A 26777-nucleotide genomic window follows, 5' to 3' on the forward strand; every position below is an offset into this window, starting at 1 on the left:
AGAACCCCTACCTGCAACACACACGCCTGTGTGCACACACAAGACACGTGCACGTGCACACTCAAACACGCACATGCCCGGCTGTCCCCCACCTGCCTGCCTGGGAAGCGCCTGCCCCAGGGAGGTAGGGAGGTGGGGGACCTGGGGCCTCTGCCACAGGCCCACATGCTCAGGAGCAACACAAGGACTGACAGACGCTTCTAGACGTAGACGCTGGTGCGAGAGGAAGCAGGGGTACAGCAGATGGGGCCTCAGGTGTCCGATGAGCCTGTTTTGCTCCGGGCTGTGTTCAAAACTTTCCAGATACTGGCCACCTCCTGAAACCTCCATCAAGGCCTTGGGGCCTCGCGGACGGGTGACAGCAGAGGCAGGGCGCCCAGCGCCAGGCTCTCACAGAGGCCACCATCACAGAATGAACACACGCCACACCCTCGGGGTGCACATCGGTCACCTGCAATATTAAGTCTCTGCTCAGATCCCCTGTTAATAGGATTCCTTTAGCCAGCAGATGGATGGCAAATACAGGCGGTTTCATCTACTAAAAGACAGCATAAATCACGGCTGGGAAAAGAGAGGCTGTGGGAGGGTCATCACCACACAGCCTTCCCCATGAAAGGCCCGCTTTGGAGCATTAGTGAAATTAATCCATCTTTCATAAGAGCCTGGCCAGCTCCTATGATCTATGGTAACAACCAATTTCTCACTACGGGCACGAGAAAAAAAATGCCTTGGCCCCGACTGACTACACAAATCTGCCTTTTAAAAATGGCCTCGCGTTACCTGGAGCGTCGCTCCCAGAGGCAGCATCGGGGATTCATGCCGGGCCAAAAGCTCCCATAAATCAACACGGAGAGTTTTGTTAGTTTCCTATGCAGCGGGCTGTAATTATTTGGAATTGTATGATGCGTTCATCACGGTGATTACATTTAGATTACCCTTAAGTGATGGTCATAAAAGAAAGAAATCAGCCCAAACTAATTCTACACTGGTTCAGATAAAGCTGAAGGACTGGCTGAAGGCCCAATGGCAGGCAGCTGCCCCAGTGCATGTGGGCATGGCACCCGGGTCACTCGGGGGGCACACGGCCTGGCTGGGGTGGGGCCTCTTGGGGACTCCCACAGCATGCGACGGACAGCTGGCGGAGCTGCGTACACCTGAAAAATACCACATTACGAACAGAACACTGGAAGGGTTTGGCTTTTTTAAAGATTTTCCTTCTGTTAATTACTGCATAAAGGGAAAGCATGTGACCTCACTGGCCACCACATGTCAGACCACCAGGCCCTGCGTGGATGGCGTCCAACATGGCGACATCAGGTCCAGCAGCCCAAGGGTGGCAGCCCGGGAGGACCGGTGCCCCTGGAATGCGGGCACCCCGGCCCCAGCAATGCCATGCTCTCCAGCGGACACGCGGGCCCACCAGCAGCACCAGCACCCTTTTCTCCCAGAGATACGCTTTCCCCGGCCTGCAGTGTGACAGTAGGGCTGCCCCGGGGCGGGCTCCCACAGGGGCAGTGGCTGGGCAGCCCACCAACACTTAAGGGCAGATGACACATGGGCCCTGAGGCTGGGAGTTCTGAGCCTGGGCCCCAGGGTGCTTGCCCTCTGACCGCCGTGCTGGGGGTGGTGGCTCACCCCAACCCACCCACACGCAACCTCAACCTGAGCTTCCCCACCTCCTCACCCCATGCGCCCAGCTTGAGGGAGGGAAAGGCTGGGTGGCCCCAAGAGTCTGGGGCGATGCCAGAGGTGTTGGGAGCCATGCCGTGGGGGGGTCCACCTGGACAGGAACAACAGACGCCTAGACCCCTGCTGGAGAGCGCGCGCCCCGGGGAGATGGGCGTGAGGGTGCTCCCGTGGAGGGGGTGCTGTGGAGGACACAGGGCCATCTCAGGGCCGGGTCTGCCACCAGGGGCACAGCCAAGCAGCTCCCTGGTGGGCTGTGGCACCCGCATGCCACAGCATGGGTGCCCCCACTCAGAGCTCCGAAGGCGCGGCCATAGGGGAGCTGTGAGGCCTCCGAGCTTCAGGGGGAGCTGCCACCAGCGCCCCCACTCTGGCCCCCCAGTTGCCATGCTGCACGTGCCACATCCAGTGCTGTGTCTACCGTGCCAGCACCCTCAGCCCTGACGGGGTGAGGCAGCCTCCTGCCCAGCCAGGTGCACAGGCCCGTGTGGTGCCCGCCCAGGGCCTCAGTGCCGCGTCTCACTCCTCACCGAGGGCCTGTGGCCCACTCCAGCTTCCCTCAGCTGGCCTTGCCAGAGTCCAGACCATCAGGTGCCACCCCTTGGCCTACCCCCAAGCGGGGGTGAGTGTCCTCCTGGGCTGGGGCTAGACCCTAGGCTGAGGGAAGAGCCGGAGACAACCCTGGTCCCCAGACAAGTCCCGTGGGGCCAGTGTGCCAACTGAGCAAGACAGATGGGGAGAGGTGGGCCCGAGGCGCCTGGGCTTCTCACCCGGGGGTCCGGGTCATCGACGGAGAGCTGCGTCTGCTCGTGGAGACGATGCGGCACACGCCTGCCTGCCCACCCACATGGGGGCTGGGAGGTAAGTGGGCTGCCCTCCCGCGGTTAAGACACCTCCACCAGGAAGAAGCTGAGACTCATGTCATGAGGCTGTTGCAGTCCCCACCGCAGACCCCTCCAGGGCACAGGGACTCCTGGGGCGCCTGGTCACCCGCAGGGGAGGGGCTGGAGGGGAGGGAGGCTGGGGCTCGGCCGTGACCAAGCTCTGACGCCAACCCCTGGCCCTTAGCATTGCCCCCCGTGCTCCCAGGCTGATGCTCAGAAGGACCCAGGACGCGGACACAGGTCGGTCAGGCACTGAGGCTCCCAGAGCTTCCGGCGCAGGCCTCCTCCACCCAGCAAGGAGCAGGGCTGAGCTAGGACCCGGCTGGCCAAGAGGGGAGGCTGCGTGTCCTTGGCTCGGAGGATGGATGAGGAAGCCGTGCCCCCACGTGACAAGCACACCATCCTTCAAGCAGGTGGCCACGATTCCTCAGCTGGGGCTCGGGCCATAAAGCAAGTTAACACAGCCGTGGCCTTGCTGGAAGTCGGGGCCCGTGCGGGCGGGGCGCCTCGCCGAGCAGCGGGCAGTCCTTCCTGGGGCTGAGCAGGCCCTGTCACGGGGCGGGCATGCTGCTGGCAGCCTGGTGCTGGCTCCTCGATTTCTGCAGGTGCCTCATTCACAGCCTTGTGTCCCCTCATGATTTAATAGGAGGGAAGGGCAGTGACCACTCTGGGCCAACATGCTAATTACAAGGAGTAAGAACCCCTAAAATGCACATTATAATGTTCACTAAAGAATATCAGAACCTAAAATTAAGTGTGCAGCATCATGGCTGCACAAAAATAACAAAACTACATAGAAACGCACTAAAACCCACAGGAAATATACCAACACTTCCCGATCATCGTGTCTGAGCAGTGGGTGATCAGTAACCTTGGCACGTCCCTTAATTTCTGAGCCCCTGGCGCTGGCACTCCTGCTGGCTCATGGGCTCCAGGGTTCTGGCTGTGCCTCCTGCTGGCCACACCCCCCAGGGCTTCATCTCCGAAAGGAGATACCCTGGCCCAGGCATAGTGCGGCCACGGCGGTGGCCTGTGTCTGCTGGGAGGCCCTGCCGCACTCCAGGCCCAATGGACTGATTATCATCTTCCTACGTCTTTGCGGAAGCTCCCTGGCCTGGAAACGATCAGAGAACATCCTGGCTGGTGTGAGACAAGCAGCGCAGGTGCCCTGAGCCCTCACCTAGGACAGCCCACACGGGTGCCGGCCTCCCAGAAAGACAGTACCGGAGCACACAGGCAGGCAGGGTGGGACCGCTCGCGGGAACTGTGAAGACCAAAAACTTTGCTGGGACACGACCGCTCTCTGAAAAGGCCCGCAGCACGGCGGGGACGCACCTCGGGAAAGTAGTCCTGTGGGAACTTCGCCTTCTCCAGCATGGCCGTGCTCTCGAGCGTGTCTGAGTAGATCTCTTTGCCAGTGACCTTCTTATACTTCTTGGCTGGAAGAGACAGCAGGAGGGTGTGAGTAACTGCATGGCCTGCCCCTGGGGCTCCAGTGCCGCCCGTGGGATGTGAGGGAGGCCGGGAAGAGCCCCGAAGGGGGCGCCCACCCAGGACCCGGCGGCTCACGAATCCTGCTCCCTGAGCTGGGCTCTGACGTGTCGGTTACTTGTCCCCTAGGAACCCCCACCTGCAGATTTACAGGGGCTAATTGGCATACTCCGTAAAAGCTGTGAATACATTTAAGAGGGCTGTGGAATTGCCACTCACACCTTAATATGAATTTATTTAATGTCATCGATTTCCTCCCGGCATCCGCCAGCATCACTCATGTCCAGGGAGGAGCAGTTTTTATGTGAGACAGACGGGGAACGTCAGTCGGGGGCCCGGGCTGCGCCCCTCACCTTGCCGCGCACAGCCCGTGGGCCCTGCGTGCTGCCTCCACAGAGGGCATGACCTGACTCCCCGTCCACCAGGCCCGGGGGTGCTTCCCCCCGTGGTGAGAGGCCCTGCCCACGCCGGGATCTGGGACACACACACATGGGTGTCATTCCTGGAGCCCCAGGGCCTGGGTGGGTGGAGGGCTGCCGGGAGGGAGCTGGGCAGCATGCGCAGACCCAGATGCCGCCCGACCCCCTGCCAGGCCAGCCTGCCTCACATGGCCCCCGTGCCCTCGCCAGGCCAGCCTGCCTCACACGGCCCCCGTGCCCCTGCCAGGCTAGCCTGCCTCACACGGCCCCCGTGCCCCTGCCAGGCCCAGCCTGCCTCACATGGCCCCTGTGCCCCTGCCAGGAGCACCTGACTCAGAGGCCGCTTCTGGGTCTGGGGATTCCAGAACCGGCTTCAGAACCGGCGGCTGTGAGGCCAGTTTCTGGGGATCCTGTGAGTGGCTCCCACTTGTAGTTCCTGGTGCACCACCTGCCCTGTGGCCTCAGGACACTGGCAATGGGACAGGAGTGCAGTGTCTTGGGCAAAGCCCCAGCCCCTCCCAGCCTGGAGAGTGAAGTCCAGGAGAAAGCGAAGCACAGAGGCAGTGGACTCCTTGGGGGTGACCTGGGGTCTGGCCCAGGAGAGGTGACACAGGGAGCACAGAGCAGAGCAGTGACACGGTCCCCAAACGCAGAGCCGTGCACTCTGCCCGCTGCTCCTTCGGTCCTTTCCTAAACCGTGGGGTGCAAGCATGGCATCTGTGGGTGTGCCTGGCTCTGAAGCTGGTCCCCCAAACCCTGACCAGCCAGCGTCATCACTGAAGGCCAGCAGGGGGAACGGAGACACCCTCAAAGCCAGGAGGCCTGTGCCCCAGGGTGGGTGGACATGGGATTACATAACAAACAAGTGACCGTGAGGAAGCTGTGAGCCCATCCCTGACACCCATCGTGCTGGGAAGGTGCAGCAGGCGGCGCTCACTGTGACATCTCCGCAGGGGGACAGCCTTCACCACATGGCACCCTGCAGCCGGGGGAAGGCTCGCAGCATGCCTGCCTGGCCACAGGCCACTTCGGCTGCCCTCTCCTTCGCCAACCCTGTGGAGGGCAGGCTCGCCCCGCCGGCAACCTGATGGCTCTTGTGTGGTTTCAGCCTGCACCAAGGGTTCCCTGACCCACCACGCCCCAGTCCCTATGCCCGCACTCCCTGGCCCGCAAGGCCTGGTTCAGCATCCCCGTGTGGCCAGAGTGCTCCCCTGGGCTTCTGTGCCATTGGCACCAGGATGTCCACTGGGTGCCAAGGGGCTGGGCTACAAACACGGACAGGGGACAGCCATGGGGCACAGAGGCAGGACACGGGCAGGGGATGCGTCTGGGTCAGCCTCGTCCTGGCAGGACCCTCACAGAGCTCGTAGCAGCCGCCGGCTGAGGCCTAAGCCTGTCTGGATGGAGGCGGCAGCGGAATCAGGAGGAAGGAGCCGGGGTGTGTCGGGAGACAGTGGCGTGGGAGGGGGGAGCCCCAGGCGCAGGGGCTGGGCAGGGAGGCCTGGAGGCAGGTGGGGCCCCAGGGCGCCAGCTCTGCTGGTGTTTCTGAGCCCTCCTGGTGCACAGGCACGGAGCTACTGCTGTCACCACACTGGGCGGGGCAGCCCGACACCTGGCTCTCAGACTGCGTTGACCTCCTGGAGGGGCAGCAGGAGCCCGCCCACCTGGGCGCACCGGACACGAGGGTGCCTGTCACAAGGCGAGTGGGCCAATCCACTTGCTGGTCTCTCCTAGGGCCCTTGGCCAGCAGCCCTGGCTCGGCGGCAGCTTCTCCAATACCCAACAATCAAGAAACGCTCTTTCTCAAAGTCTGTTCAGGTACAGGGTTCCCTGCATCAAAGCCTGAATCATCACAGAGCCAGCCAGAAGCCCCAACTCATGAGCTGCAATGGGGTAAATACCCCAGAATGGATGCCCCTAGGACAGACACATGGACAGGGTCCCCAGGATAGACACATGGACAGGGCCCTCAGGACAGCCACGGACAGGACCCCCAGGACAGACAAACAGGACCCCCAGGACAGCCACACAGACAGGGTCCCCAGGAGAGACACACGGACAGGATCACCAGGACATACACACAGGACAGGGTCCTCAGGACAGACATGGAGAGGACGCCCAGGACAGATACACGGACGGGGACCCCAGGAGAGACACATGGACAGGAACCCCAGGATAGACACATGGACAGGACCCCCCAGGACAGACACACGGACAGGACCCCCAGGACAGACACACAGACAGGGGCCCCAGGACAGACACATGGACAGGGTCCTCAGGACAGACATAGGGACAGGGACCCCAGGACAGACACATGGACAGGGCCCCCAGGACAGAAACATGGACTGGGTCCCCAGGATGGACAGGGACAGGGTCCCCAGGATGGACACAAGGACAGGGGGCCCCAGGACGGACACACGGACAGGGCCCCCAGGACAGACACACAGACAGGGTCCCCAGGACCGACACACGGACAGAGCCCCCCCAGGACAGACACACGGACAGGGTCCCCAGGACGGAAACATGGACAGGGCCCCCAGGACGGCACAGGGACAGGGCCCCCAGGACAGACACATGGACAGGGTCCTCAGGACAGACATAGGGACAGGGCCCCCAGGACAGAAACATGGACAGGGTCCCCAGGATGGACAGGGACAGGGTCCCCAGGATGGACACAAGGACAGGGGGCCCCAGGACAGACACACGGACAGGGTCCCCAGGACGGACACACGGACAGGGCCCCCAGGACGGACACATGGGACAGGGCCCACAGGACAGACACACGGACAGGGTCCCCAGGACAGACACATGGGACAGTACCCCCAGGACAGACACACAGACAGGGCCCACAGGACAGACACACGGACAGGGTCCCCAGGACGGACACATTGGACAGGACCCCCAGGACGGACACACGGACAGGGCCCCCAGGACAGACACATGGACAGGGCCCCCAGGACAGACACACGGACAGGGTCCCCAGCCCTTGTGCACCCAGGCCCATGCAGGTGCAGGAAGGCCGGCAGCTGCTGTCGTCACAGGGTGGCAGCACAGTCAGGGTCGCCGTTTCATGTAAATGAAGAACGGGGAGGGGGCTTGGCAGGAAGGCAATTTTGCCAGAGATGAATAGACTTTATATAAAAAAATAGACTATTTTTCAGAGCAGTTTTAGCATTATAAAAAATTGAACAGAAATCAAAGAGTTCCCATGTATCCCTCCCTCCCTCCCCACCAGCTTCCCATTATTAACGTCTTGTGTTAGTGCCACACATTTGTTACAACTGAACCAATATTGATACACTATTTTTCACTGAAGTCAATACTTTACATTAGGGTCCAATGTGTGCCGTCCTTCCGTGGGCCTGACAAATGCACAGAGTCATCTATCCACTGTTGGGTGGCACACGGAACGGTCTCACTGCCCATCACCCCACCAGTCCCTCCGCCCTCCCCTGCTGCCGGTGCCACCGACTTCATTGTCTCTGTACATTCACTGTCCCCAGTGTCACTTGCTGGCAATATACTGTATGCAGCCATTGCCATTGCCTTCATGTCTCTGTGGCTTCAGTGTTCATTTCATTTTATTGTTGAATAACATCCCATCATACGGATGTACCAATCTGTTTATCCAATCACCTGTGAAGGACATATTCTGATTTCTTCCAGTTTGGGGTGACTGATGAATAAAGATGTTATAAACACCTCTGTATAGGTTTCTGTGTGGACATAAATTTTTACCTCATTTGGGTAAATAACTGGACTATGACTGCTGGACGGTCACATTGTTCAGCTCTGTAAGAAACGCAGACCGTCTTCCGACGGGAGCGCCACGTGCACCTGCGTCTGCAGTGAGAGGCGAGGGTTCCCGCTGCTCAGTGTCTCTGCCGACACCCGCTGCTGTGTCAGGGTGGGGCTGCCAGCCGCCCCAGCAGTGTGCGGTGACATCTCGGCACCGCCGACTCAGACGCCCCTGACGACATGTGTGTCTTGTTGGGTGACATCGGTGACATGTCTCGAATTCTTTGGGACATTTGTTTCTTTAACTGACTGTTCTCTTACTGTTGAGTTTTAAGAGTTCTTTGTATATTTTAGGTAATCGCCCTTTATCAATTACGGTACTTCCAAGTATTTCCTCTTGGTCTGTGCCTTCTCTTTTCATCCTCTTAGAGTGTCTTGCAGAGCGTTAAGTTCTTTACTTTAATGAGTCTGACCTACCAACTCTTTCCTTCACAGACTGCGCTCTTGGGGTCATGCCCAGGAGGTCGCCACTGCCTCTTAGGGGGGTCTGCCAGGAGGCCGATCCCTCCTGCTTCCTCACAGACGGGTGGCTTTGTAACGATGAATCCCACGCCCTGGTTCAAGTGCTCTAGGTCTGCAAACTGTCTTCTTGGTGTGAGCACAATAAACTTCTTGAACTTTTTGACCCAAGTATTTTGGGATTTTTCCAGCTATCTTTTTTACCCATTTCTAGTTAAATTCCACTGTGGTCCGAATGGTTTCTATTCTGTTAAATTTGTTGAGGGGGTTTTGGGGACCACAATGTGGCCCGCCTTGCCGAATGCTTACGTGAACTTGACAAGACTGCGTGTCCTGTGGTTCTGAGTGACGTGGCCTACAGAGGAAAATCAGGTCCAGCTGATGGATGGTGCAGAGCTCAAGTACATCCCCTCCACCTGTGGCTGTGGACTCCCCTCTCCCCTGGCAGCCCATTCGGTCTGTGCCACAGGTATGCTGGCACTGTGCTGTCAGGGGAACACACATGAAAGGCCGCTGTCCTCTTGATCCTCAGGGGATGGATGCACCCTTAGCCCCGGCAAGTCCCTCTGCTCTGGAGTCTGCTCTGTCCCAGGTTACTGTGCCACTCCAGCTCTCTCTTCATCAGTGTGAGCACGGCCTATCGTTTCCATCCCTCCACTTCTAATCTTTGCGTGTGTCTGTTTTAAGTGGGTTTCTAGCAGAAAGCAGAGCTGGCTCTTATTCGTCAACCACTCTGACGGTCTCTGTGCACTCACACCACTGACACCAAAGCGGTGGCTGGCAGGCCCGGGCGGTGCCGTCCACACACGCCTCCCCATTTGTTGCCTTGCTTCTGTTTCTCTGTTTCCTGCCCTCTTTCTTCCTTCTCAGGTTTAACTGGGCCTTTTTCAAGACTCCGTTTTCCCTCCTCTGTTACTGCATCAACTGTACTTCACTTAAAAACCTTTAGTGGTCACCGCAGTTTGCAATATTCATTCACAACGAAACCAAGCCGGCTTCCAAGCATCATTCTCTCTCTCACAAGCAGTGCAGGGTGCTTACAACCCCCTCCCCCACCCCTGTGGCGTTTCTGTTACCCCTGTTCTTGCATGCTGTCCCCTTTTTCTGTTAGCACCTTAGCATATTCATCACAGCTGCCCTGAACTCCCAGTCCGACAGCTCTAAATCTATGAAACGGTCTGGTTCTGACGCACACTTTTTGTCTCCAGACAGTATTTTCATCCTCAGCAGGCCTTGTAATCCTTGTTGAGAGCAGAACATGAACAATCTGGTGCTGTGCCTTTCGGGTGGGCCCTTGTTTTTCTGGCAAGGAGGTGGCTGCGGTTCCTGTAGGGCCGGAGGCTGATGCGTCCTCCGATGCCCTGTTCCTGTCTGGCTGCACCGAGGCTCCTTCTCAGAAAGCCTCCGCCTCATGGGGCACCTGTCCTGGCACTTCACCACGACGGTGTGCTGATGCGCGTGTGGGAAGACAAGGACCTACAGTCCGAGGACTGGGTCCTAGTCCTGCAGCTGCCACGTGCCCTGGGCTGCAGCCTCCGCGTGTGGCACCCTGGGTGCGGCGGGAAGAGGGGAGGGGGCTGGAGTCGTCTATCTCCCACCACAAGGGGCTGGGCTCTGATGCAGTGGTTTCCCTTGAGGACAGGCTGTCGAAGAAAAGAGTGCTCTGGGCACATTTAAAAAAACAGCTTCTCTCCCCCGGCTGCCGGAAGCACAGGGGCCTCCCCTCATTCTTCACGATGAGCGGGCGGGGCTCCGGTGGTGAGCCCCGTGGTGTGGGCCTCTGCGAGGCAGGGTGCCCGGCGGCTTCTCAGGCCAGTGGCCCGGCCTCTGCACGTGGCCAACCAGCCTCGCCTGTTCGTGCCTGCCCAGCCCCAGACGCCTGCTCCCGCTGGGCTGGGATTCTCCAGCTCTGCCTGTCTCTCCAGGGCAGGGCAGCAGTCAGCCCTGTGGCCTCGCTTCTCTGAGGGGCCTAAGAAGAGTCATGTGTCTTAGTTTGTTCAGACGGGAACGGTGACCCCCAAGGTCTCCACATGCCGGACCAGAAACCAGAGCCTCTCACACCCTTTTGCATCTGTACCTTCTAGGAATCCTGAGATTTCTGACTAGGTACTTACTTGTTAAAAATCAGGCTATTTCTTCTTTAAAAGTTTATTCAAACTTTTCACAAAGCCTAGGTTGCTTTTGCTGCAATTCAAGGCTTATAAGACCGATCCTTGAAAAGCAGGGGCTGTGGAGTAGGGGGGGGGGCAGTCTACCCTGCCCAAGAGCCTGGCCCTGCCCGCGTGCGCCTGTGTGTGGCACAGCACCTCCGGAGCTGACACCTGCCCTGACATGCAGCACGCAGCACATACTGCCATCTGCCACTACTGGTGCTCTTGTCACTCACAGAGGGGCCCCGGTAAGGTTCCAGAGTCAAACGGACACGAAAGCAGCAGTAAGGAGTGAGCCACGGGCCAGCCGGTACTTCATGGCTGATGAGAGACTAAGTAATAAGATGTGCCTGCAGCGCACTGCTTAGAAAGGGGAGAGGTCCGACAGTGTCGGCTGCCGTCCACGCCCGAGGTCAGGGCCCCTGGGGCCTGGCTGCTGGAGCACCCCTCTCGGCGCCTCCCTCTGCCTGCCGCACTCACAGCTCTGCTGCCTGAGGGCACAGTGCACTCACGGCTGGTGTCTGGGACCAAGGGGAGACTGGCCTCTGGCCCACCGCCCCAGGTCTGCTTGGCTGCTGCCACCAAGTCCCTTCGTGGGTAAGTCAGAGGCTTGTGCTTAAACGTGTGCAAAGCCTCCTCAGGCCACGGGCCCGGTGAAAAGCCATCCTGCCGCTGCGGTCTCGTCCCCGGTATTGATAGAATCGCTGCTCGGGCAGTTTAGAAAGGACTGCTTCTCAGTTCCGTAAGAAGTGATCTGTCTCCCGAGTGAGCAAAGATAATGAATCTGAACAAAGTGACATAATTAGTTGCTCTCCTCAGTTATTACAACTTTAATGACATCTCAAATTAATGTGATCTGGCTCAATAGCCTAAGTGCTGTTCAGAAAAATTTACACGTAACATGGAGAGATATCCAACGGGAGACAAATGCACAGACACCCCATGGTCTGAAGGGAGCGGATGTCGGGATGACGCAGATCTGGGGTAAGAGGCTCAGAAGCCCCTAAGGCCCAGAGACAACGGCTGTGTCACCGGAGCACCTCAGGGTGCATCCTCCCTGCACAGACATGTGATGTGTTCCCACTGACGTGGGACATTTTTCACTGCCACAGGCATGCTGGAAATGTGCTGCCCTCGCCTCCCGCCCTCCACCCTCCCACACTCGCCAGGAGCGCACAGGGGGCGGCTTTCTTCCCCTCCCGGCTCTATCGCAGCAAACCAGAGCTGCCTGCCGAGCCTTGTCCTGGGAGCAGGGGTGGCAGGGGCAGGCAGTACGGGGGGATGGCTAGGGGCGGGCAGAGGAGCAGGCCAGGCTGGTCATCTCAACAGAGAAGCCAGAAAGCCAGGCTTTCATCTGAGGTCCCTGGTGGGTGGCGGCTGGCGAGTGACTCAGTCAAACCCAGACCCCCCAGACCTCTCAGAGGGACAGGGCGGAGGGACTGGAAAAGCCAGACCACCAGGCATGACGTTCCAGAGGACGGCCAAGGACAGCACGGAGTCTTACCTTTGAAGTCAAACTGGTAGATGTTTTTTAAGGATTCATGAAGAAAGTAAAAGCTTCCCAAAGCCTGCAAAGCAAAAAAGAGAATCAGGTCAGAGCCACACTGGAGGCATTTTGAAGCGTTCTGAGTGACGGGCAGGAAGCTCCTTTGAAGCTGAGTAAGAATTTAACTCACTGTAACTTGATCATAGTCACTGAGACGAGGCTTAGTCACGCATCTTCTACCAACACCTGGGCACTGAGCCCGAGCCCACAGAGCCAAGGGTGAGGGAGGCGTTTCCTCTCACAGATGTACATTCTGGCGTGTCTCGCCTCGGCTGTGGGTGAGGGTGAGTGTGGGCAGAGCGGGACTGCTGCCACATGCCTGGGCACTCAGCTCTGTCATGGGCTGCAAGGCAGGCCTACCTGCCCATGGCTTCACTGTGCAACGTGTGGCACACAACACACACGTACACAATGCACACATGCATACACCATGAGCACCACACACACATACACGTGCGCACACCCATGCACATCCATGCTCATGCACACACACATACTTTGTTTCTCGCAGAATCATTTGCAAGTAGCTGTGACCGTGACCTCTGTGTCCGAGCACCTCCGAGTGGACCTCCTGTAAGAATATCCTCCCCTCCATAACAGCAGAGCTAGTATCTCCCTGAACAAAAACAGCAGCGATGCCAGGACTGCCAATACCAAAGCCCAAATCAAGTTCCCCGAATCCCATACAAACGTCTCCTGTGCTGCCCATTGCGGGAGGGCCTGGGGCCTGGAGGGGGGCTGGCTTAAGTGCTGAAGGGCTGCTCAGTCGGTACGGACGGGGAAGGGCTGCGAGGGCAGGAATGAGACCCAGAGAAGTCAGGAGCTGCTGTGTTTACCCCGCCACTTAGGGCTGCGGTGGGACAGGGGGACTGGCCGGCTCGAGGCATGCTCTGCACAGCTGGGCAGCAGGGGCGGCCGAGGCCCCGGTGACTGTGGCCTGGTCTCAGTCGGTGCCCACAACCCCCTGGAGGCCTCTGGGTAGGGATGCCTGCCGCAGATGTGTGACACGGCCTCCCCCGCAGGGACCCCCAGAGGCAGAAGCGTCTGTCCACCTCCTGCTAAGGCACCAGCCATGATGGACCTGTGAATTTGCTGAGCTCACTGCAAAAGAATGTGGCCCCCACCTCCTTCCCTGTGTCAGGGCTCCTCAAAAGGCCAGTTTCAAGCCACATGCTGGGTCAGAACCATCTGCAGTATTTACTTCCTTCAGTGTTTTATTGAAAAGGCAATCTAGCAACCTAAGTAGAGGAAGTCTTCCAAGTCTCCTATTCCACCCTGAGGAGAGGCCCTCGGGGACAGAGCTCCGGGCAGGACGGCGCTGGCGAAGTCCAGGACTCTGTCCACGTGTGCGTGTTCTCCAGCCTCTGCACAGGGACAGCCCTGCGTGGTGCTCAGGCCGACCGAGCCCCCGAGCCCAGTGACCTCACCACGGGGGCAGTGTCCACTTCTCCCAGGAGTTTGTGGCAGATCAACTTCCATCTTTCTGATAATCCATTTGTTTGATCCCATGTTAAACGTTTCATTATGCAGATAAGCTGAATTTACCACGGCATGAATTTTGATGGGAAATGAACTTATTTTAATAATTATAGGTTTAAAAACAATGTATTAGAATCAGTCAATTCTTGTCTCAAAGTGCACAGGTCATTTCCTTGCATGGACTGGCCCAGGCCACACTTCCCAGGACAGTCCGCCCGCAGGTGGAGGCCCCGGGGCGGGTGTGCGTACATGTGGCCCGCGCCTCACACAGGGCGGACGCTGCCTCCTCCTGGCGAAGGCGCAGTCGGCAGCAGACGGGTCAACTGCCAGAAGCGCGGGCGCCCACCTTCGAGGACTGCTGCCCGCTCTGGCCGTCAAGCTCTGCACCATGCAGGGACCTGGCCTGCCCCGGCGCGGGGGTCCACTCCCATGGCTGTGAGTCTGTGCGGTCTCTGCTGCTCCCTCTGCCCCACGTAGCCAACTACCTGTCCTGGGCACCCTGGCCCCCACCCCCAGGGACGGGCAGTAGTCTGTGTCCTGTCCTCTCTCCCTCGCCGGGGACCTCAGCGCCTCCCAGCCCACCTTACAACGCAGCCCCTGCTTGTTCCCTCCACTGCCACCTCTCCGAAGACACCAGGGCTTCCCAATGGTCTGGCTCCCCACCGTCCACTCCCGCAGAGCAGCCACAGCTCCTGCGCACAGTGCGGGCAGCACACGCACATTACCTTAAGCCCCAGGGACCCCATTCGCTCCTACTGAGAGCCTGCTGTGGGGCGGCTCCCTGTGGTCCCCAAACTCGGAGGCCTGTGCTGCTGGCTCCTGCCTGCCAGGCACACACCACCGGCATGCTGTCACATGTGGGGCCCTGCTTAATGCCCATGATGCCAGCTGGTCCAGATGGTGGGTGGGGAGTGAGGCAGTGTCACATGTCCCCACAGGGGTGGCACGGCAATGACCTAAGGCACATGTGCAAACCCCATGCACCCCGACTCCAGCATGTGCCCCCAGCAGGTCGCTGCAGTCCTGGAGTTACAGGTTCTGGCAGGGTTTTTACATCCCGGGGACACTGTGGCATCCTCCCGCGCTCCCAGCCGTCCTGCCGCTGCTCGCTGTCACTGTGGTGTCTCCCGTGATGATGCTGCACCCCTGGCCTTCTGTTAGGCTGGACTCCAAATGCTGCAAGTCAGAGGTCAAAGGGCATGGACACTTGTGATTCTTGATGTGTTCTGACCGGGCTAAGAGCTCCTCCATTCAGAACAACAACAGGGCAAAGGCTGGCATCTGCTGAGCCCAGCTGACTGGGGCTCAGAGCACCCTCGTGCCCAGGCAGGGGCCCGGCCAGGTGCTGGATCAAGGTCCTGCCTGTCTCTGCACCTGTGGCCGCACCACAGGCCCGGCCCTGGCAGCTGGGTGGCCTACTTCCCCCTGGGAATGCCATGGGCACAGAGACAACAGTGTCCTCGGTTCCAACCACGGTTTTGCCACACGAGGATTAATAAAAACATATCTGTGAAAAGCCAGAAGAGACCACCTCCCCTCCTGACTTGGCAAATCTCAGGTGCCCACGAGGGGGACAGTGCCCGAGGAGCCACAGGGTCAGCCACAGCCAGGTCATCCCCTGGAAGCTAGACAAGGGAGCCGACGCCAGCAGAGGGCCAAGGCCCCCTGCCCCTTCCAGGGCAGCACAGTCGCCCTCGAGCAGCGGCACGCAGGAGCCAGTTTGGCCTGCAGAGGCGCGTGCACAGGCCCCATCCTGGCTCTCCAGAGACAAGGCCCTCTTGTGCCAGCAAGGTGCACTTGATGAAGGGCCAGCAGGACCCATGGAGGCACAAGCCAGGGACTGCTCACTTTGGGTCTGCACATGTGTGGCCTTGGGGATGCAGGTCTGGGTAAGACCAGGGTGCTGGACTCATGGTAAGGACACCTCACCAGAAAATACGAAGTGGACCCTAGGGCCCCTGGCTGGCCCCGGCCATGTGCCTGAGCGTGCTCTCGGAGCCAGCCTCAACACAGCTCTGCCTGCTCTGGCCCTGGACTCGAGCCCCTGCTGGGCTGTGGCTTCCACCCCACTGACCCTGCTGCACAGTGTGGGGAAAGCTGAGCAGCTCACAACATCCCGCCCTCAACCAGGCCACACGCTTTGACCCTGTACACACACCCACACACATGTGCACACATGCTGAGTGCCTGATGGAGGGATGTGCCAAAGCCACAGGCCTCCTGCCCTGCATCCTGACCACCATCCGGATGCAGGCAGCTCGGGAGGCTGCCACGCCACGGGGCCTCTGGAGGGACGGAGGAGCTCCAGACGAACATGGAGTCCACATCCTCGCGTGCAGGCCAAGGACTTACACCCGGGGTCGCCGCCCCTGGGAAGTGGGGCTGCATGCTCATGGGCCTGACCCTGGGCCCCAGACCCAACCATCCCCCGCCCTCCTCCGTGCCTCGGCCCAGGTGGGAGCTGCCATCTGGTATTTTACTCAAAATGGAAATATCGTTCCCACATCCTTTTCCCAGCACTGTTCAGATATGACCAAGCCGCATCATTGCATGAGTTTCAGGTGCACGAGGTCTGGGGTGTCTCCATGCACTGCAAACAATTGCCGTGATGAGGCAGTTCTTCCACCCTGTTAAAATTTTGTTTTCATATGATGAGGACCCATAAGATCTACTCTCTCATCAATTTCAAATTCATAGAACAGTGCTGTCAGTGACGGTCAGCACCCTGTCCCTTACATCCCAGGACTGAGTGATCCGTGATGCCACCAGGTCTTAAAAAACACACAGTGGGGACTCGGGCATCCACTCAGGGCCGGTGGGCTCACCACAGAGCAGGAGCAGGGGCCGTGGGCAAGCCACCACCCACCTCCCGCTGCAGGGGCCGTGGGCAAGCCACCACCCACCTCCCGCTGCCACCTGCCCGCCCACCTGCCCCATGCCACCCACTGCCCGCCTCGTCAGGCATCTGCTCTGAATCTGCTCAGGAGGGGAGCTGAGGCCTCTTCACGGAGCACAAGTGGCACAGCCGTGTCAGCTTCTTTCCTGACAAGGACAGTGGAGGCCCCGAGTGGGTGGGGCGGGGGGGACACAGGCGGCACAGAGACCCGAGAAAGGGCACGGTGGGCCTGCACCCCACGGGCGAGCTCCAACAGCTGCTCCCTTGACGTCAACCCTTCCGGGGGGTATTTGTCGCTTGACGCAGGTAAAGGGAGCATTTGGAAGCAGCAGGGCGCTGCAGACGCTGGGGTGAGGCGACACACCAGCGTGAGTTTGCAGTCGGCGGGTGGAGAAGGGGCTGCCAGGGCGGGGCGGCGCCGCGACGGACTCAGAGCTCAGAATCAGCGCTGATGAATACTTCACGTCAGAGTCCCGCCCCAGCTGTCCGGTGTTTGACCTACGGTATCAGTACAGTCCAGGCACCCATTCATTCATCACAGGCTGGACGATGTCTGGAGAGAAAGCGGGCCTGCCGACCGGAAGCCTTCACTTGCCCACCCCGACCACGGCACCCATCTACAGTGTTTGTCGTGTCTCAGAATATTGACTCTTGGCCTGTTTTGGAAAAACAATTAAAATAGTTTCTACATATTTATAAACCCAACTGTCAAGAGTACCTATTAATTCTCCATTAGTGACACGTAGTCCAGTCGCAGGTACGTTTCTGCCGGAACAGCTGAGGCAGGGCCGCAGCCCTTGATCCGCCGTGGCAGGGTGGCCCTGGGGCCTCCTGGGGCAGCGATGGACTCTGAGAAGCCAGGATTCACTCGACAGAGCCGAGCCCCTCAGGACGAAGAGCGGGGCGGATGCGGACCAGGAACGGAGTGTGTGGCAGTCCGGGAGGTCAAGGCCCCACGTCAGCACGTGTCTCTCAGAGCACGGTCACAGCCTGGCCACGGCCACCCAGGCACGCGTGCAATCAGCACCCACCGTGGAAGGACCCACTCCAGCTGCCTCGGGAGCCTGGTGAGAACCAAGTGTTTGCACGCACTATTAAAACCCGCTCTCAGCCTCGGCGGGCATGGGCATCTGCTAGTGCGGTGAACGGCCACACCTGGCCCCTCAGTTTGTGTCCAAGAGCTGAGCTTGACAGAGTGAGCCCACCCCACAAACACAGCCAGCTCAGGACAACGAGGGGTGTGGACCGCTCCTCACACATGCGAACGGGAAGCAGCAGGTCGCTGCAAACGCCCTGTATTGTCAAGCACGTAGATGTCACCTGCTCCCACTTTCCTGATGGAGCTGCCCCAAGACTTGGGGGCGACTCAGGGTGGAGCAGAGCCGACGGGGAAAGATGACAAGCTAGTCATCAGAAAGGCCTCCATCACTCCCTGTTTGCAGACCAATCAGCGGCCAGCAATTTGTCACTCCTGCAATATGGTCAGCAGCCAAAGCACACATCATTAACCCGCCGGCCTCCTGCATCCGGCCTGCTTTTCCATGAAACAGAAAGTTCTGACACTCAGATCAAATCCACTGCACATTGAGAGGCACATCGGGACACATTTTCCTTTCCCAGATGCCACGAAAGGGGCAAGCACACAGTGCTTCTCACGCGTGACTCCACAGTGGTGACAGGCCGCATCATCGGCTGCCAACCCTCTCAGCACCGCTGCTAAAAGCTGTGAGCCCCCACGGCGGGTGCCTTCCCCGCAAAGGGCACCAGGACCAGACCCACGTGTCTCTCAGGGGACCTATGCTGGGGGGGGCCCTGCAAAGCCAGCTGCTGCAGGGATGGGGGCCCAGTCCGCAGTCAGGACTTCTGCTCACCTGGAAGGCCAACTGCAGGTATGGGACACAGCACAGGGTGCGGTGGCCTTTGGCTCCTCTGAGATGGGACAGCATTATGTTGTTTCTATGCATAAAGTGTTTGCAACTCGTTACTGTTGCAATAAATAAAATAAATGGACTGATGAACAGAGCCAAACCTCTTAAGACCTTGCTGACAACTAATCTTCCAGTTTGAACAGCACAGAGAGGGACAGTTGTTAGCAGTCAGACTCAGCAGGCTTGAAGGAGCCGTGGCCGGGGGCCTCTCAGTCCGGAGAGTGAAGATGATCCTCACGCTCTACTCCCCCAGCTCTGTCCCTGGCTTGTTCGGACAAGGACCCCCGGATGAAGGACGGGCCTGGTATGAGAACGTGCGGTCAGTGTGATGGAGACCGAGAACCAGCCATGCCCGGCAGGCAGCCTGTCATCCTCTCGGGTCGGCTGCAAACACCCCCACTCTGAGAGCAACTTCCAGAACCCAGGAGAGAGGCTGAGCCACCGAAGGGCACACTGAGCACGAGTCCGCTCTCATACGCTGCGTCCCCCTCATAATGAGAGACGCTGAGAGGTGAGGCGCAGTGGCCCAGGGGCACTGAGGACGCAGGCCGTAGGGGGGCGGGGTGTGTCCCAGGAATGCAGACCCCACGGCTTCACGGCTAGTTTGCACCGACCGACACACAAGCACATGCTTACACAGACCTTGCTCAGAGAAGCCGGCACTCCAAGGAGACACACACAGGAATGCAGGGCTGGCACTTAGAGACACAGACTAAAAACGACCACAGGCTTGACGACGCGAAGGTGGGTGAATACAATCTGCACTGGCACTACAATGGGATACTATGCAGCAAGGAAAAGAGATCGCAGCAAACCACAGGGGGCTTCACAGGCAATGCCGAGCAAGCTTCATACGGCACGATGCCAAGGTGAGGAAAACACAACCAAACGGAGTAAAAACAAAACAATGTGATGTCCAGACATCAAAAAAGGAGAAACATAATAAAAGCAGATTCAGAACAGGGGCTGTCTGGAGGGCAGGACAACAAGCACGGGGGACAGGCTGGGGCCCGTGCACACGGCAGGTGGAAGCTGACGTCCTAGAATGACCCTGAGCTGCACGGTGGCCTCAGAGGTGTCCACTGTCCTCTCTCCCCAGAGGGGGCTGCTGTCACGAACAGAACAGCAATGACCAAGGTCCGAGGCCAGGTGTGGTCAGGCTCAGAGCCCGGCATTACGAGTGCCTGTTTCTTTCCTCCTCAGAAATTTGTTTTCCAACCAACTTACACTTTGGAGACCCTCCATGTTGGGACATGTAAGTTTAGCTTAGTTTTAATGCTACTTAACGATCCAATATAAAAAGCACTGTAATTTTTACCCATTCCTCTGTTGGACATAAAGACTGTTTCCAACATTTTCACTATTACAACTGATACTAGAATCGAAATCTTCACATGGTGTCCTTGAGCGCACGTGTGAGATACAAACCTGCATGCGCATATGTATGAGATTTGCACGTATGTATGTGCGGCCACAGTTCCTGGGTCACAGTGTAGGTGCTCCTTACTGCCGTGATGGCCCCCCAGCCGGAGGGACAATAGCTGTTGTTCCACATCTTTGCTGAGACCCAGTGGCAGCAGACTTTGATCTTTGCCAGTTGGATGGGAGTGAAATTATACATCATTGTTGTTTTGATTGGCATTTTCATTATAGGGCAGTTGAGCATTTTTTAACATTCTTGGCAATTTAGATTTCTCCTGTGAAATCCTTGTTCATATCTTTTGTCTATTTTTCTATTTACCTTCCTTTCATTTTAATTTAAAAAAAATCTTTAAATAAGGAATTAACTTATTCATCTGTAACTTCTCCCTCTTTGTCTCATCAATCTTCTTATGGAATCTTGCATTAAATGAACATTATTATTTTTAAAGTAGTGAAATTAATCAATATATTCCTTTATGGTTTATGTCTTTATATTTTATTTGGAAATAGTTTCCTAATCTGACCCCACAATGATATTCTCCATATTCCTGTGTAAAAGCTGTAAGATTGCGGTTTCCCCATTTAGGTTTTTTACAGTAACAGGGCTTATTTGTGGGTATGGCACAAGGTGAAATCTGGTTACTTCATTCCTGACGGACAGCTGGCTGTCAGGTGTTCCATTATTCATGTTGTCATGCTTCCGTTTATTTGGGGATTATTCTTGGGTTCTTGACCCCGCTCCATGGGTCTCTGTCTGATGACAGTTTTCCTATATTATCTCTATAGTCTCTTGATCATTAGTAGCCTAAGTGCCCCATTTTGTTTTTCTTCATAACTGCCTTTGTTATTTTGGTTCTTTGTATCTCCACACGAAGCTTTATGACCACTGCCTGATTATATCCGAACAGACCGCCAGGGTTGGGATTTATACACAGGGACTCAACAGATTGACTTGGGGAAACCATAAACATGATGTATCTGTGACCATATATTAAGGTCTCTTAAAATGTCTTTTAATAAAGTTTGATAATTTTCTCCATAAAGGTTTTAAAGATCCTTTGGTTAGTTATATTCTTGGGTATCTTTTAGTTTCAATGCTATTAGAAAATATTTTTAAACCACTGTTGGTTTAGAACTATTTGTCACTAGTGAACATGAATTCTATTGACTTTTGTACATTAATCTTATATCCAGCAACTCTGCTCAGCTTACTTCTAGTCATGATCACCGCAGACCCTCCCGTACAATCCCGAGGAAGGACTGTCTGCCTCAGCTCGTCTCTCTGTCACCGTGCCTACCCTCTGCCCTCCCTTCTGCTTTTTGTCCTGCTGCACTGCTAGGAGTTCTGGTTCCGTTCTGACAAAAGCGCCCGACCGTGTTAAGAAGACTATGGGTGCTGGAACGGAGAGTGCAGGGTGATGGGGGAGCAGCGGTGTTAAGTGAAAATGGGGTTTGCTGATAAATTGGAAGCAGGGTATGAAAGAACAGGAGGGTCAAAGCTGCTCTCGGGGCCTGACCAGAGGCGCTGGAGGAGAGAGCAGCCATTTCTTGAGGCAGAAGAGCCTGCAGGAGGGGTGGGACGTGGTGGAAACTGAGGAAGCACGGCAGGCTTGTCATGCTGAGATGCCGGCTGCCCATCCACACAGGGGCGCCATGCAAGCAGCTGGAGTCATGAGTCTGAAGTTCAGGATCGACGCCTGGGCAGGAGAGACATTTCTGAGCTGCCTGTGAAGGTGGGCATCAGGGCTGTGCACGTGCCGCGGGACAGGAGTCTGAGGTCTGAGCCAGGGGCTCTGTGCTGGGGAGAGGGCAGGGCTGCCCAGGTGCAGAGAGGATCGTAGGGCATTTCTGGTGCTTATCTGGTTAGAGTTGTGTAGTGCTTTAGAGATTTTAAAATGTTCAGCCAGCTTTGCATTCTTGACACCAACCCAACTGGATCATGGCATGACGTGTTTTTATACTTTGCTGGGTTCTGTTCACTAATTCTGCATTTCAGAGTCTTTCATCACTTTCCATCTCATCTGTCCTCACCACCCTGGTGAGATTATTCTCTGCCAAGTCTTCAGTGGCCTCCCAGTTGCCAATCCAAAGGCTACATCTCATGACCCTCTCCTTCACAGTGACAGCAGGACACCTGCCCTTCCCTCCCCCTTTGGCACCTGTGTTCCTGGGTTTTGTACCCTACGCCCTGCCCCTCTGGAATCTGTCCTCTTCCAGGTGACCTAGTGGCACCCTGGATCTGCTAGGTTCCCCTCCGCACTCCCATCGTGGCCTCGCCCCTGCAGCCTTCCAGCGGACGGCTCTCAGGTGCTCAGTGCTGGGCCTCCACTTAAAGGCCCAGAGGTGCGCAGTGCCCACGTGGTGTCGCATAAGGAGTCCCAGCTCTTCGCACTCGGGGCACTGCTACATCCTTCAGCCTCACGCTGCCACCGGAAACCGCATCTCTAGATTCTCCGGCTGCTCCCACCCCCACCACGAGGCCCTTGCCCCAAACCTCCACCCCACCATTAATGCCACGGGTTATAGAGGCACCATCTACCCCTAACCACCTGCTTCTCTTCCCACTGCTCCAGGCCAGGCCAGGAACCCCGCTTCCTCACTGCCACTGCCCCTCAGCCTCTCCACTGATGCCAGGGGGACCTTTCACAAGCAATCTGATCGTGTCACTTCCCTGCTCCAGTGACTTCCAGCACTGGCCCTCACCCCACCCCAGCTCACGAAGCCCGCCACACTGGCCCCTCGGCCTGGTTCTGCTGCCATGAGGGCGTGCCCATCTTTCAGCTTCACATGACCCACGCCACTGAGTCTCCATGGAAATGCGCTTCCTCCAGGCAGCCTCCTGGCGGCTCTGTGCAGAGCCTCCCCAGCCCCAGCACGGCCCTTCAGGGGGCAGCCCACTTTGGCTACATGCTTGTTTCCCTCCTACTGTCTGCCTTCTTTACTGGGAGGGGAGGGAAGCTCCTTGAAGGTGATCTGGTCACAAGGTCTGGTACAATGCAGACATCTGACTCAGACTCCTGGTTAAAGAAGGGAGACGGGGGCTGCAGGTACCCACAGGGGGGGACCGTTCACCCAGGCTTCAGAGGACCACCTACCGCGCGTCTTCACGGTGCCTCCAAGAAGATGGATTGCAAAAAATCACGCACTTTTTACCAATAAGGGGAACAACTATTTCACAAGAGTAAGCCCCAAGACTCCTGGTTTTAAAACAATTTAATAGATTGAGTAATAAATCAAAGCAAAGCTACTATAACATTCATTAGATTATAAACAATAATAAATGAAACAAAGCTTTTGTTAAAATCAATGTAGAGTTTCATTGATCTTTTCCTGTATAATAAACTCACGGGCGGCCGATCTAATCAGATGAGGCGGCACTGCTGCCAGCTCCTCCGGTATCGCCCAGGAGAGCGGCGGGCAAGCCTGCATTTAGCATGTCACTGTCATGAGAGCTGTCCTGCCTCTCGGAGCAGCCCTGCAACCATCTGAAATGAGAGCTGACTTATTTACGAAGCACTGACTTTCCAATTTCAGCTTCTGGGGCTAAACATGAAGTGATGGCCAGAGGTGTCCCCCTGTATGACCCTCACCACAAGCCCCTCTCCAGGCTGGCTGCCTGCTGGAGAGATGCACATATAATTTCATTTTGTCTCCCGTCCAACAGCCGGCATTATAAGTTAATTAAATTGCTTGTCCATTGTGTTCATCTACTTACAAAGTTAATGCTATTCTGCCCCTGAATTAAAGAGCATTTTATAAAGCGTGCTCGTGGAGCTGGCATGCTGTGCGCTGGGGTGCTGAACCCTGTCAGAAGCCCTGGCTGTCGTGTCCCCACTTAGGCAGCCAGCGAAGGGCCAGGCACAAGTCATCCTGACAGGGAGGGTAAACACTCCACGCAACAGCCACTTAACATCTCTCGTGGCCTGCAATAAATCCACCAGATTAATATGCCTGTTAACATTTCATATGACCACAGAGAGGAGCGACGGCGATGCGACCAGACAGCGTTACCATGGCCTTGGCCACGGCCGTCTGTCTGGAGAGGGGCACAGCCCCGGGGGAGGCACGTCAGCTGGAGGGTGCTGGTCACGAGCAAGAATGCCAGACCCTCTGGCCTACCTTGTGCCACACCTCCGCACAGGGCGCCTCGCCGGGGAGCAGGTCACCGCCGGCTGAGGAGGCAGCCTTCCTGGGAACTCAGCCACCCCACGGGCAGTCCTGGCACCTGCTCGGTGCCGCAGTCTCAGGCGCCCGAGGCCTCCAGGAAGTGTCCTGAGAGAGGGCATGCAGGACGGTGACCTCGTTCTCTGCACCAAGGGCCAGTTCCTGAACACAGGGTCTCTGCTCCTAGGATGCCCTGACAGGAGGAATGTGAGCATGGGGCAAACACTCCAGACCGGCCCAGGAACCCGCAGGGCAGCTCGGACGGACCCGAGCCGGAAGGCTGTGGGGGGTGGGGGGTGCGGTGCGCCCGGCCCTGGGCTGGCTGGAGGTCAGACGGTGTGGGACATCGCAGAGACATGGGGGCAGCCAGACATTCGGGCCCGGAGTCCAGGACAAAGGTCTGGGCAGTCAGCACATGGACAGTCCTCAACACAGGGATGCCAAGCTCACCAAGAAAGAACTGGAGCCACACAGCAAAGGACAGGGCTGCAGGCCGACGCAGGACCACACCAGGAAGCTGCTGGGAGCAGGCAGAAGAGCCGACGCAGAGGCCACCAAGGGGCAGCCAAGGGACACAGAGGGGCAGTGGGGCAAAGGGTGGCCAGGGAGGACAGAACCAGGAGCTGGGAGGCGGGAGGGGCAAGCGGCCATGGGGCCTCGCCTGGCACACGGGGTGCATGGGGACTGACCCCGGGATCCCGCCACGGCACAGGTGCTAATGGGGGCCGGGGTCCCACCAGTGGTCAATTTGGAAGGGATTCTGGCTTGTGACATGCCTGGCTCTCCTCACAGGTGTGGAGAACAGCACGTGTGTGACGGAATTAAAGGTGCCAGAGGGCAGCTGCCACTGTCTGCGCAGAGGAAGCAGGGAATGCCGCTGTCTCCCGCCATCCTGCTCGCTGCCCAGGCTTGGCAGGCGGTCCCACAGCCGCTCAGGGGCCAAGCTGGAGAATGGGGGTATCAGCCCATGACCCCAGAGGCCCCTTCTCCACATGGCAATCGCTTGCTTTTCTTCAATAGATTACCTTGGACCTTCCTTTTCCAAAGTGAAACGTCACTTTTACCGGACTTGGTGCACTTTAGGGGCTGATACCTGACAACAAGGTGGGGACCAATCAGCTCTTGGGACCTATCTTACCTGTGAGGGACGGCAGGCAGAGAAGCCCAACACCACAAAATCCACCTCGAGCCTCCTGCCCCAAGCAGCAACAGGGAAGGACACAGAGCTGGGGTTAGGGTCCCTCTGCCAGCACCCTGAGTCGCTCCTTAGCTGGCAGCACCTCACTACCTTTGAGGCCAGATGCACTTGCACTGTGAATGCTCTTCTCAATGACACATACTGTGCAAACTGAAATTTTCAGTAATGAGCACAGGAAAATAGTCTTAAAATAACTAGCTTTAATTATGAAATTTATTAAGTCATTTTTCCACATCTAAATGATTTCAAAAGTAAATCAATAGACTTTAATGTCAATTAAATTATGTGGAGAGTTTGCATCATAATTAAAATAGCTCTTTTGTCTTCCAAAAATCATTAGCTTTTCAATTACAAATGTTCTAGGGAGACACGTCATATGCATTATGGACACATGATAATTAAAGTACTTTAGGAGATGGCTAACACTGAACTCAAGCTGTTTACCAAATGTCTCCTGCCACTGGGAAAGCTCAGGCCACATAACATGCTACTGAAAAGATTTAACTGAATTCTGAATTTCAGGTATAATGGGAAACTGCCCGCTACCTGTTTCAGGTAACTTAACTCAGTCCCCGGTCCACAGAAGTGTGAGCAGCAGCCTTCTTCCGAGGCAGGCCTGAGCCGGGTCCCGTGCTCATCTCCAGGGTCCCGTCGGGTGGGGGAGCCGGGCCCCCTCGCGCCCCCACCTGCACACCATGGGTCCGGGCCTCCTGGGGCCCTCGCTCTGCGCGCACATTCTCACTGCCCTCCGTCCCTCTCTGCACCTCTGCATGAACACCACTTACTGGCTTGTCTGTGGGTCTGTGGTGACAGATCTTTTTGGTCCCGTGTGAGTGGAACCATTCCACCTTCACACGTGGAAGGTGCCTCTGCACACAGAGCCCTGCGCTGCAGCTTCCCTATAGGGCTGAGGGCCTGCGGCTCTGCTCTCCCGCTCCCACTGCCGGGGTAACTGCTGCCCTGATCCTGAAAGGCTGAAGAGATCCTGCCCTTTCCCACAGCAGCTCTTAAAACATCCTTTTCGTCTGTGGTTCATTCAGTTTCACTCCCACCTGCCTGCGCGTGGCCTTGTCCCATCCAGTCTGTGGCGCTCCGGCAGTCTTGCATGGGTGTGCCGAGGTCTTCTGTACGCTGGAAAACTCTCATTTGTTAGCTCTTCAAGAGCGGCTCCCAGTCTGTGGGCTCTCCTCTCAGCTCAGCGGCACGCATGCTTCCTCTGCCCACCCACGCTCGGCTCCCCATGTGGCCACCGTACCA

General features: G+C 57.3%; 1 protein-coding gene across 3 annotated transcripts in view; it reads right to left on the reverse strand.

Moving 5' to 3' along the window:
* INPP5A (inositol polyphosphate-5-phosphatase A) overlaps positions 1 to 26777 on the reverse strand; it is a 176150-nt gene that overhangs the window by 55938 nt on the left and 93435 nt on the right. For all 3 annotated transcript variants that reach the window (XM_017659853.3, XM_073240094.1, XM_073240095.1), the window contains exons 5-6: positions 12392 to 12455; positions 3906 to 4009 (exon numbers count right to left, since the gene is read on the reverse strand). In XM_017659853.3, the coding sequence (XP_017515342.1) occupies positions 3906 to 4009; positions 12392 to 12455 (168 nt within the window). The remainder of the gene's footprint in view (positions 1 to 3905; positions 4010 to 12391; positions 12456 to 26777) is intronic.

Source organism: Manis javanica, chromosome 7 (assembly GCF_040802235.1).
Source record: "Manis javanica isolate MJ-LG chromosome 7, MJ_LKY, whole genome shotgun sequence".
In the NCBI taxonomy this organism is placed as follows: domain Eukaryota; kingdom Metazoa; phylum Chordata; class Mammalia; order Pholidota; family Manidae; genus Manis; species Manis javanica.